At 34.7% G+C, this 14,157-nt stretch overlaps 1 protein-coding gene across 1 annotated transcript; it reads right to left on the bottom strand.

The window, feature by feature from the left end:
- Positions 1 to 12,510: 12,510 nt before the first annotated feature.
- Positions 12,511 to 13,440, bottom strand: LOC141655400 (uncharacterized). Its single transcript, XM_074462483.1, has one exon. It carries the CDS (start codon positions 13,438 to 13,440, stop codon positions 12,511 to 12,513), a length of 930 nt encoding a protein of 309 aa, XP_074318584.1.
- Between the last annotated feature and the right edge of the window lie 717 nt (positions 13,441 to 14,157).

Raw genomic sequence — 14,157 nt, 5'->3', positions numbered from 1 at the left:
GGACGGCTGAGACCCAGCCACAGCCAGCAGCACCACCTAAGTACCCATTTCCTTGTTACCCCTACCTGGATACCCCGGAGACACGTTCGAGCTACTTGGCAGAGAGAGTGTCCTCTACCTTGACGCTCCAGAACATGCATGAGATGGCATATGCTCAGGGTATTGGGACCGAGGGACCACACCCAGTGTGGTGGAGCGGGGTTGGAGACTACAGTGGGGTTTTCCACTCCTATGGGGTGGACATGACAGCATGGGGGACACCACAGTCCTTTGCTTTTGGCGGTTTGACCCCATGGTATGAGAGCCCAGAAGCTGGAGCAGGGGTCGACGCGGGTCTTGGGGCATCAGAAGCAGGCACCTCGGGAGGGGATGAAGCTGGGGATGAGATGATGGAGGAGCAGCAGCAGCAGGAGTGATACTCCTTTTCTTTCTCTTGTTATGGTTTTTGGTTGTGTTGGATGTTAGTAGCCTTTTCAGTTCGTACTTCTTACATTTGGTTTGTATGGATGGCCATAAGGCCGTATTTGCTTAGATTAAACTTGTTTGCAGGATTCTGGAGGTCGGGTTGTCATCCCGACTCGCGCTTATGTGACATTCTATATATATGTTGTATTATGACAGGAAGATTTCGAGGATTTTGACCTGTGGCCACTCGACTGAGTGCCCCTCACTCGATCGAGTAGCTACAGGTGTGACGGGGATGGAGTATTCTGATTTGAGGCTACTCGATCGAGTAGCTAAGACACTCGATCGAGTAGGGCCAGCTCGATCGAGTACCCTACATACTCGATCGAGTGGCACTGTTACAGGAATATTTCGTTAATCAAAATTGTTTTATTGGTTATATCATTGCATGTTTTGATGTTTAACATGGTTGTTTACGATTAGTAACATGTTTGGACCATTAATTTGATATGTTGGAAGTCGTGTTTGGATTTTTGAATGCGGATTCGTAACGAATAGTGCAAGTAGTAGTTGGTCCTTATTGCATTCATTTTACACCCTCAATGTCTACTAGTTATATTTCACCGGAGTTGTGTATTTCCCATATATATATATATATATATATATATATATATATATATATATATATATATATATATATATATATAGAGAGAGAGAGAGAGAGTGAAGTTCAAATGAGTCCACCTAAAATGGTGAGTCCCTAAGTCCTAATCTAAGCCATTGATCTTCTAAGATTGATGGTTGAGATTTGAAACTTTTAAACAATTTCTAAAATGAAACTTTAATGTTTTAGAAGTGAAACTTTAATCTGTGAATGTAACTTTAATACTTTATATATGTAACTTTAATTTTATAAAATCACTTTATATACATTTTATATATAAAATTTTAAATTTTTGTATTTTTGAATATAACTTTAATGTTTTACGACTGAAACTTTAATGCAAAAAAATGTAAATTTAATTTTTTTAGCCAATTTTTTAATATAAAAATTTGATTTTATGAAATAATGTAATTGGGACTAGTTTTTACTTAATTTAAATAATTTTTTAATCTAACTTTAATGTTTTATGGCTGAAACTTTAATGCAAAAAAAATGTAACTTCATTTTTTTAGCCCATTTCTTAATAAAAAATTTTGATTTTATGAAATAATGTAACTGAGACTTGTATTTATTTAATTTAAATAATTTTGACGGTAACTTTAATGGTATAGAGTGAAATTTTAATGTTTTAAAGTGAAACTTTAATGACTAATATTTATTTACTTTCACAAATTTATAAATGTAACTTTAATCTTATACGAGTGAAACTTTAATGCTACAAAATGAAACTTTATTGTTTTTTCGCCATTTGTAATTTTAATGGATTATGTAACTTTAGTCCTTGTTCATGAAATGTTATTCTTTTAGAAATGAAACTTTAACCCTTGACGGTGAAATTTTATACTAAATAGGGTGATTTTGGAGATAATTTGAATTTACACAAGTTTAGTCCGTTAGAAGTGTAATTTTAACACTTATCCATGTAATTTCAGTCCATATCGTTAAACACCCCGCCGTTAACTAATAATAACCACTGCCTTTGTCACCCCAACCGTCCCACCACTGCCTTCACCAACAATCACCAAATCCAATAACGCCCTTCCCTGCAACCACCAAAACGTACCACTAGCCACACGACCCACCACCAACAACACGTTTATTTAGATCCGGAAAAAGTAACACGCACCACAGCGCGCTTCTACAGGGCCACCACCATCCTTGTCACCACTAGCCACACGACCCACCACCAACAACACCTTTCTTTTTAGATCCGGGAAAAAAAACACGCACCACCGCGCGCTTGTGGCCAACAAGGACACCGCCTAATCTAAAAAAAAAAAAAAAAAAAAAAAAAAAAAAAAAAAAAAAAGAGAAAAAACGACTTCATCAGCATCCCCACAAAAAGACCCACCACCAACAACAAAAACCACCATAGATTTGAAAAAGAAAAGGAAAAAAACGGAGAAGGAAGAGTGGCGGCAGCCACAACCGCCACCAACACCCCCACGTGACACACGACAACACCACGACAACCACCAATAAAATCTGAAAAAAAAAAAGAGAGAAAGGGGGAGGGAGAGAGGCGGTGTGGCAGCGAGAAAACCATTCTCCACCCGTCTCCAACCACACACCACAAAGTTTTCAGATCTGAAAAAACAAAAAAAAAAAAAAAAAAAAGAAGCAGCGGCGGTTGATGCCGACGGAGGCAGTAGAGGAAAGGTGGATGGCGGCCTAGGGTTGTGGCCGACGGAGGCAGAACACAGGCGGGAGAAGATGGGCGATGGTGGCGGCGGCGGGAGGAGGGGCGGTGGTGGTCAGGAGGAGTGGCGGTGATGGCGGGATGGGAGAAGAAGAGGAGAGATTTAGAGGTTAGAGATTTAGAGAGAGAAGTGGAAGTGAGGGAGAGGTGGGTGGGTGAATGAATGAAATTAGGGTTTGTTGGGCTTTTATATTGACTTTTATTTTCAGAATTAATCTTAGCCATTGATTTTATTATAATCTAATGGCTAAGATTAGGACTCATGGACTCACCTAAGGAAGGTGGACTCATTTGATCCTAATTCTATATATATATATATACAATTGATATATACATGCATTGCAACTGTGGCTAATTATTCGAATAAAGTAGCAAATGATTTTATGAATTAATGTTTGTGTGATTAATGAGTAATGTCCATAAGGCATTGTATGTGTTGGTTATATGACAAGAGGTAAGCTTTAAGTAATGTGAGTAATGATTCGGTGGTGAACTTCGGGGACGAAGTTCCTTTTAGAGGGGAAGAGTAATATCGCAAATAAAAAGGTCGATATTACAATTATTTTGTTGTTTGTTTATAATGTCTCCTATTATTTCTGTTACATTCCTGGTATGAAGCTATAATTATTTCCTTTGTTTGTTGAGTAAGTTGTATGTTGAAGTACTGGTTGAATAAGGTGCCATGAAAAGGCAGTCATAGAGAGATAGTTATGATGGCATGCGTTTGAATAGAATCGTATCGTTGGGCAATATAGTTGTGTTAATGTGACATGTTTTGTGTTAATGGTCGTGTACTAGTGAAAGTGTAATCCCGTAGTGCGTGGCTAAGAGTTATGAGCAACAGTGTAGTTGTTGGTTGTGCTGGTTCATGTTGTGAGGTTGGCATTTCATGTGGTAGAGTGTAGAAGTCGATTTAGGTAGAGTATTAGACAGTTGATGATGATGACATGGGGGATAGTGTTTCTGGGAAATAGTGACCTATGTCGGAGGAGTAGTGATGTCGCCTTGTTTTCGTATCTTGTGCTTTGGGATAGGTGAGTTGAACTTCGGGGACGAAGTTCTTTTTAAAGGGGGGAGACTGTAATACCCGCCCTTTTAGGGACCCGTTAACCAGCGTTGACCGACCTTGGGAGCAGTAATGGTTCTTGGGATTACGTGCCATAATTACCTTGTGTCTTGAGTTGTGGGTGGTACTCGATAGAGTAGAGGCTACTCGATCGAGTAGCTTGGATACTCGATCGAGTACGGGCCACTCGATCGAGTACGTTAGTTACTCGATCGAGTAGCGTCTTTTCAGCGAGGGTTTATAATCGTGTTTTCCTAAAACCGCAAATCATTTCCGCCTCTTTCTTCTAAACCTAGATGTCGTCCCTTCCTCTTCCCTTCACCATATGCCTTCCATGGGAGCCTTTGAAGGTCCTTGTGCCTTAAAGGTGCATAGCTTGAGTCAGGTAGCGGTCCTTTGCCAGATTTCCTCATGTTGGTATGTCGTCATCATCATCCGTATCTTTGTTGTTTTCAGTTAGGGTTAGAATAGTAGTAATAGATGATTATATTGTGTGTATAGGTGTTGCTTGTTTGTTGGGTGTTGCGTGTATGGACATGGAATTGTCGCAGTCGCTTAAAGGTAGGTTCGCCTACTCAGTTTCCGTTGAATGTCTAGAGTGTTGGTTGTCGTGTGATGTTGTATTGTTGTTGTGACCGTGTAGTTGGGTATATGTGGTAGTTGGTTGGTGTAGACTGGATGTCGATTGTTGTTGCATTGCAGTTGCCTGTGATTGTTTGTCTCTGGTTCTCGAGGTGCGTCCTCGGCTGAGTGGAGTCACTTGCGGGAGTGGCTTCACGCCCTAGTTTCACCCTCCGTGGAACCCGCCACGAGAGGAGATGTGCACATTAATGGGATAGGGTTATCGCTCGGTATGATGAGCGGGGCTTAGGTGGGAACGGCTGCGGTCCCCCACTGGCAGGGCTGGTCCAGTGGACAGTCGGTGACGGAGATTGAATGGACTGGGTGTGATTGTGTGTGAATTGTTGTGTTTGTATTGTCTTGACGATTGTTGTTGGTTTATGTCGTGTCTTGTCTCAGTTACTGACCTTGTGTGGCTGTCTTGTTTGTTTATGTTTCTACCGTAATCCCTTTGTTGGAGCAAGTGTCCCCGACAATAATGCGATCACAATTGTCAATGAGATATTAAATCTCATAATTAAGAATACGCTTGGGATGATTCTATTATATATAGTCAACTGATCAACATTAATCGGTAACGATTGGCTTGCTAGAGTTTGACGTTACTGTCGTGGGACGGTGGTGGTCAGTTGATCCCTTAAGGTCACACCTAAAGGATGATGCTCTAATCTGTAAAGTTGATTAATTGTATGACGATACAAGTTGATCAATTCCTTAAAATTGAACAATTCATTAGTGAGAGAGAATATTGATATCTTATTGTAATGGGATTAAATAAGATTTATTTTAGTAATAAAAATGCTTTATTACTAAAATTGCTTATTGTTTTAGAAACGATAGAGATAAGAATGAATGGTTAATTATTATTACAAGATGTTGTGAATTATAATTAAATGACCCATTTTAATTATGTGATCAAGTATCACTAGTCAATTTGTTGAATATAATTTAATTAATTTATAAAATGATATTTATGTGATAAATATGCATTAAAATTAATTAATAACATTTAACATACTACATGTGACATATTGTGACAAATGACAAATTGACAAAATAAAATGGTAGTCCATTTTATGAATATGGACCGAAATAAAGAGGGTTTAGTGGATGGTGGTAGTTTATTTTAATTAGCTAAAATAACACCATCATGACACTACTTACCTAGCCTTACATGCCTAAGGTTTAGATAAGAACAAAAGTAAAAAGAGAAGGACCATATATTGGTCCTCCACCTCCCCATAACCGTGCCCCCTCTTGATATTAGAGAACTTTTTGTTCTCTACTCATTCAACACATGCATATTCATTCATTTACATGCATTTTTCTCTCTACTCTTTCATCTTTATCCAAAATTAGAGAAATCATGATCCAAATTGTTCAAATGAGATTACTAATATTATTAGTGTAATATATGAGTATTAGTAATAAATTTTAAGGTAAACTGCTAAACAAATATCTAGCAAATATTATTTAGTGGAGATAAGGGATAATCTTGGGTGCAATCAAGAGGAGTGACTTCTATACTTGAGGTATTTGGAGGATCATCCTAATACTCATTATAGCTCAAGAACAAGTGAAGGTAGGAGACCTTACTTGTGCCCATATAGCCGAAAATACAATTGTAAGGAACCGATTTTTCTTCACTCTTGTATTTGTTTTGCATGCATAAGATCTTGTATTTTATTTTATGACCAAATAAATTAATTCATATATGAATATGTATAGTATTGAGTTTAAAGAAACCTAACAAGTGGTATCATGAGCCAGGTTGTTTGCATGCAAATCAGTTTATTGTTTTTCCGAGTTAATCTTATTAACAAATAAAACTTGTAATTTTGTGTTTATTATGATATATCATGAAATCACTTTGTATGTTAAATTTTATTGTCCTAAAATTTATTTGGGATATTTTGGTTCATTTATGGATTTTATTGTTCATTTTATATATTATTGGCATTAAAATGTGATTTTTTTTTGAGAAAAATGTCATTTTTGGACGAAAAATAGCTAAACTTCGAATTTTCCAGTGGTTTTTGGATATGTTTTCACATGTAATACATTCTGATGGCCTGTAAATTTTCATGTTAAAATAAGTTGTTTTGCTCAAAATATGAATTTTATAAGTTAAAATCGTATTTAAATGGGTAAATAGGTTAATATGAGTTATATTTCGAATTTAATCATGAAAATTTAGTATGTTGTCCCATGCAATTTTAAAAGATGTGTGTAAAATGTTTGTCTATAGTGAAGTCTTTTTGCTTGATTTATGAATTTTTGATGAAAAATCACATAAATAGTGACTATAATTAGTTATAATGCTAAAACATACTTCATGGCTAAAGAAAAACATCACATGTTGCATTTTATCATATATTTCAGATTTAAAAGGGAAAAGTTGATGAAAATAAATTTTCTCAGGCGTTTGGTTCAAACATTAGGTATGGAATGGAATGGATTCTAACTCCAAGGGGGTATGGAGTTATAACCCCATACATGTTTAAAGTTGTTTGGTTCAATCCGGGTATGGGAATAATAATGTGTTAGGTGAAATGGAGTTGGAAACTTGGGGAGATAGATGGGTATGGGATTCCAAGGGGTTGAAATGGAGTTAGAATCCATCAGGTATCTAACTCCATTCCAAAATGCTACAACCAAATATTGGAATGGCCTGAATCCATTCCAATCCATTCCAAAAGCTTCAACCAAACACCTCCTAAGTTTTGAGTCCTAAGATGGATAGGGTAATTAACTTGTACATAAATATGAATTTACGTAATTATTGTGATTTTAACAAGTTATAATCATGCAAATCCACAAAAACCGATAAAATATACGATATTGGCTCTTAAAAGGCGATTTAGCATAAAATTAAGCATGTTCATATATATTATAATGCTGTATTTTATTTATTACTAGTTTGGATGCCCGTGCGTTGCAACGGGATAATTAATTTAGTAACAAAAAAAATGGTTATAAGGTTTTAATATTTACATCTTATGTCTAATCATTTATTTAGATATGACCAAAAGTCAAAACATCTTATTTAAAAGACACAAAAGATGTTGGGTTGATGATACCTAAGTTCCAAAGATGCCTCATATTTATAATCATAAGACCATCACATCTTATGTTAATCTTTCGATGTGGGACAATTCTATTATTTTCGATTGTCTTAAAATAAACATTATAATATCACTAATATAGTAATATATAATCGCTTTTATAATTATCTACGTGATTAATATTTGTATGGTATTGTTGTAACTAAGGTTTACCGTTAATACAAACTCTTATAAGAACTCTCTAAGATACTCCTTCTGTCCCGGTCATTTGTTGTCCTTTTTTATTTTGGGGTGTCTCAGTCATTTGTTGTCCTTTCTATTTTAAGAATGAATTTGATGAGTAATTTGGTCATTCACATTCAATTTATTCCACATGTCATTTAGTAATTGACCCCTTCCCCATTTCCTTGGTCTTTGTGCCAAAACCAAAGGACAACAAATGACCGGAACAGAGGGAGTAATATTTAAGCGATTCAAAAGATTTTGGGTTGATACCCCTAAGTTTCAAATATGACTCATATTTATAATCATGTGATACCTCGCCTCATGATAATCTTCTAATGTGGGACAATTCAACTATTTAGATGTAGTATATTTACCACACCTACATTATTTTTCAATGTGGGACAAACAATATACTTAGAAATACACCATCTTTTTCGCACCTAATTCGACATCTAACCCAGTTTAATAATAATAAGCAAATACTATACTATTTATTAATATTCGTACAGTACATTTTTTTAACTTCTTATCATAATTAAAATATGTGCAAATAATATGATACCATATTCTAATGCTAACATTTATTTACCACGAATCTAATTATATAAATTTTCAAAAAAAAAATTATGTTACTTTTTTGCTAAATGAGATGTATAAGTTTTTATATAAAAATTATAAACATCACTTGGACATAATATAAAAAATACATATATCATACCGTGAAGATAATGATATAAACTCTTAAGAGCTCTCCAAGACATTGCTTAAGAGACTCAGAAGGTTTTGGGTTGGTATTTAGGTTCTAAGGATGCCTTCTATTTATAATCATATGATCACCCACCTTATGCTAAACTTTCGATGTTGGATAATTCTATTATTTATACATAATATATTTACCACACCAACATATTTTTCAATGTGGGACAAATAACATACTTAGAAATACACCATCTTTTTCGCACATAATTCGACATCTAACCCGGGTTAATAATAATGAGCAAATACTATACTCCCTCCATTCAAGACCAAATACAACATTCCTTTTTTTACACTATTCATGAACGAATAGAATCTTTACGATTCCTTGCAATATGTAAGACAAAATATGGTCATGTGGGATTTTATTTGATTCACCTATAAAGTACAATGAGAATATCAAATTTTTAAATTTTTTATAATGTAAACTTAAAAATATTTACGTTGTAATTTGTGTCTTGGCAAGTGTGTAAATGAAAATGTTGTATTTGGTCTTGAATGGAAGAAGTACTATTTATTAATATTCGTACGTTTGTTTTTAATTTTTTTATCATAATTTAAAATATATGCAAATAATATGATACTATATTCTAATGCTAGCATTTCTTATACCAAGAATCTATTATAATATAATTTTCATAATTTTTTTATAATACTTTTTTTGGCAAATGAGATGTATAAGTTTTTATATAAAGATTATAAACATCACTTGAATATAATACATAATATAGAATATATATATATATATATATATATATATATATATATATATATATATATATATATATCATATTGTGAAGATAATGATATAAACTCTTAAGAGCTCTCCAAAACAATACTTCAGAGGCTCAAAATATTTTTGGTTGGTATATAGGTTCCAATGATGACTCCTATATATAATCATAGGATCATCCACCTTATGTTAATCTTTTGATGTGGGACAATTCTATAATTTATACGTATTATAATCCCTACACTAACATTGTTTTTCAATGTGGGACATATAACATATTAAGAAGTATACCATCTTTAATATGTGCAAATCATATGAAATCTATACTCTAATGAAAACATTTTTTGCCACGAATCTAACTATATTATCTTCATAATTTTTATAATGACATTTTTTTGCCAAATGAAATGTCAAAGTTTTTATATAAAAATTAGAAACTTCTCATGAATATAAAATAGGAAATATAGATATTATAATAATTAAAAGATTCTCCACTTTATTTTTTATGCGGAAAAAATTATTTATGAAACTTTCCTAAATTAATTTTTGATGATGTGGACGCTCTAGCATCGCTCGAAAAAACTCTCTTTTATGTATATATATATAGATTGTCATATTTTAATTTTATGTAATTTTTGAATTATGTAATTTTACTTAGTATGACCTTAGTTTTAAATTGATATTACCCGAAATGTATGGGAATATCAATTCGGTTGTAATTATAGTGATCTCGTATCACCGTTTTGTAATTTAATAGATTTATTTTTATTACAAATGTATAATAGGAAATTATGTAATTTTTATTTACTATTTGTAATTTTCCCGGAGTTTCCATGAAGACGGTGTTACCTCGAGATACGTGCCAAGACCGAAGATCAAGGGACCAAAGGAGTTGGTTTCCGAATTTGCAATAGTTTATTAGATTTACTATTTTAGGAAGGCCATACTAGGATTTTATTTTTTTATGCTTTGCATTTTATTTATATGTTGCATGCATCGCTAAATCGCCATAACTAAACATGCATTCCATTTTATATCGAGTTTATCGACCGTGTCAATTACAATTATCGTAGTTCACCGCTTTATTTCACTTAAAACGTGATAGATAATAAATTGACATGACCTCTCGCTAAATAAACAATTGAGACTTAGCCTTACCAAAAATTAGAAACCATGAAAACCTATTTCGTGAGGGAGTGCGCTCGGCCAAACCGGGGTACAAACCTTGTTACGTAGGGGAAGTGGGTGATAAATGTCTATCCACCGAATTCATATTGATGAGGGTTGTATCGCCAAAGCGTGCCCAAGTTAATGTGAATTTGGATCATGGACACATTTATTCGAAATTTGGGTTGAACTCAACAAAAGTATTCTCGACCATAGCCGGATGTGTTTTGGGCTAAAGATAAATATTAATGTAATTTTATCGACCAAGAGTTCTAAAAGTAGAATCGATTAAAGAGTTATTCAACCGAGTTATATTGATGAGGGTTGTATCGCTAAAGCGTGCCCAAGTTAATATGAATTTGGATCTTGGAATCATTTATCATAGTTGGGTAGAGGTCACTATGTAAATGCTTTACTTGTCAAATTATTTACAAGTATTATTATAACGATAAATGTTTTGTTTTCATTATTCCGTTATCATATTGTTCTATTTCTTCACCTCAAATTATACGATATCATTTCGATTTTAATTCAAATCTCCATTAAAACATCGTAACTAAAGACAAATATGATTTTTTTCTAAAACCTCGTATTATCCATTGCAAGGATCTCTTGTGAAGAGTATAGATAAAAGTTATTCGTGATCAAAAGGGTCCCTTTGTTGGAGTAAGTGTCCCCGACAATAATGCGATCACAATTGTCAATGAGATATTAAATCTCATAATTAAGAATACGCTTGGGATGATTCTATTATATATAGTCAACTGATCAACATTAATCGGTAACGATTGGCTTGCTAGAGTTTGACGTTACTGTCGTGGGACGGTGGTGGTCAGTTGATCTCTTAAGGTCACACCTAAAGGATGATGCTCTAATCTGTAAAGTTGATTAATTGTATGACGATACAAGTTGATCAATTCCTTAAAATTGAACAATTCATTAGTGAGAGAGAATATTGATATCTTATTGTAATGGGATTAAATAAGATTTATTTTAGTAATAAAAATGCTTTATTACTAAAATTGCTTATTGTTTTAGAAACGATAGAGATAAGAATGAATGGTTAATTATTATTACAAGATATTGTGAATTATAATTAAATGACCCATTTTATTTATGTGATCAAGTATAACTAGTCAATTTGTTGAATATAATTTAATTAATTTATAAAATGATATTTATGTGATAAATATGCATTAAAATTAATTAATAACATGTAACATACTACATGTGACATATTGTGTGACAAATGACAAATTGACAAAATAAAATGGTAGTCCATTTTATGAATATGGACCGAAATAAAGAGGGTTTAGTGGATGGTGGTAGTTTATTTTAATTAGCTAAAATAACATTATCATGACACTACTTACCTAGCCTTACATGCCTAAGGTTTAGATAAGAACAAAAGTAAAAAGGGAAGGACCATATATTGGTCCTCCACCTCCCCATAACCGTGCCCCCTCTTGATATTAGAGAACTTTTTATTCTCTACTCATTCAACACATGCATATTCATTCATTTACATGCATTTTTCTCTCTACTCTTTCATCTTTCTCCAAAATTAGAGAAATCATGATCCAAATTGTTCAAATGAGATTACTAATATTATTAGTGTAATATATGAGTATTAGTAATAAATTTTAAGGTAAACTACTAAACAAATATCTAGCAAATATTATTTAGTGGAGATAAGGGATAATCTTGGGTGCAATCAAGAGGAGTGGCTTCTATACTTGAGGTATTTGGAGGATCATCCTAATACTCATCATAGCTCAAGAACAAGTGAAGGTAGGAGACCTTACTTGTGCCCATATAGCCGAAAATACAATTGTAAGGAACCGATTTTTCTTCACTCTTGTATTTGTTTTGCATGCATAAGATCTTGTATTTATTTTATGACCAAATAAATTAATTCATATATGAATATGTATAGTATTGAGTTTAAAGAAACCTAACAAGTGGTATCATGAGCCAGGTTGTTTGCATGCAAATCAGTTTATTGTTTTTCCGAGTTAATCTTTTTTTTTTGGTGAAATGTGAGTATATTATATATCAAAATATCAAATTTACATAGGGAGTTTGTAGACTAAATCAACCAACAAACTATCACTCAAACAGACTCATTTTTTTAAGCCATTCCAAATCAACTAAGTTCATTTGCAGCCTGTCCCTGCCACGAACCCGAGCTCTCATCTCCTCTATAATATTCTTGGCCACACGTTCTGGACACAGCAGAATTTTCTCATTCCTACATTTGTTTCTTTGATGCCATATCTGATATATCAAGCTTAACATCATTGCAATCTGGATTCCCTTTTGCAGCATAGTACCAGTCCTCTGCGTACACCAGTTCAGCACCCCACCATCAGGGTAGTTCCAGCTAGTCATCTTGTTCACCTCCCTCACTACCCTTTTGTTGTAAGCACACTCACAGAAGAGGTGTTCAATGGTTTCTTCAGCTAGGGCACATATACAGCATGTATTCTCAATGTCCACGCCAAACCCAACCAGCTTAGATGTGTTCAGTGCAGCATGTGCTATTAACCAACCCATAAACTGATGCTTTGGGATTACCCACCCATTCCAGACTACCTTGTACCAGCTCACCTTAGGCCTACTCCCCCTGAACCACTCATAGCTTCCAACAGGTGTATACCCATCAGGTTGCACATTCCATTTGCCATTTATATAACCTGCCACCATCTCCTCTTTGATCTTGCAAATTCTTCTCCACACCCAGCTTGAATTCATGCTAGGTTTATAACCCATCCAGTCCTGCCCTTTGAGGTAATTGTTATGAACCCAGTGCACCCAAATGGAATCTCTGTTTACAGCTACCCAATCAACTAGTATCCCAACCATTGCCTTGTTCCAGCTCTCCTGATCCTTAATGCCCAGTCCTTCCTCTTCCTTTGACCTGCATATAGTATCCCAACCTACCAAGGGAATCCTCCTGTAATCAGCACTATTGTCCCATAAGAAGTTCCTGCACACTGCCTCAATCCTCTTAATCACTCCCTTGGGCAGTACAAACATTGATGCCTAGTAAGAGTGCAAAGAATTGAGGACACTGCTCACTATAACCAACCTGCCAGCATAGGAAAACTTTCTTGCTCCATACCCATGAATCCGAGAGCATATTTTGTCCACTAAACATTCACAATCCTGTTTTTTAAGCCTCGTGGTTTGAATAGGCATGCCAAGATATTTGAAAGGAATTTGCCCTTCAACAAACCCTGAGACTTGCAGAATCTCATGCTTAAGTTGCTCTGGTACATTTCTGAAGTAAGCATTTGACTTTGATGCACTCACCTTCAGTCCTGTTGCCTTAGAGAATGTTGAGAAAGCTTGCAATAACAACATCATTGACTTAGCATCCCCTTTGCTGAAAAGGAGGACATCATCAGCAAACATCAAGCAATTCAATTTTTGTTTCTTGCAAAGAGGATGGTATTTAAACTCATATTTGGAAGCTGCATACTGCAAGGTACGTGTCAAATACTCCATGCATAGAGTGAAAATCAGGGGGGATAAAGGATCCCCTTGCCTAAGCCCCCTCTTGCCATGAAAATAGCCAAACATCTCTCCATTGACAGACAGTGAATAGGTTGCTGAAGTAATGCACTGAATAATCATAGACTTGAACTCAGAAGGGAAGTTAAGAGCATCAAGGAGCTGTCTCACAAAGGTCCACTCCATTGTGTCATAGGCCTTCTGTAGATCTATCTTGAACATACACCTTGGGGAGGCATG

This window comes from Silene latifolia, chromosome 5 (genome assembly GCF_048544455.1).
Source record: "Silene latifolia isolate original U9 population chromosome 5, ASM4854445v1, whole genome shotgun sequence".
Classification (NCBI taxonomy): domain Eukaryota; kingdom Viridiplantae; phylum Streptophyta; class Magnoliopsida; order Caryophyllales; family Caryophyllaceae; genus Silene; species Silene latifolia.
The sequence above is the reverse complement of the archived record's forward strand: the minus strand, read 5'-3'. Positions and strand labels throughout refer to the sequence as shown.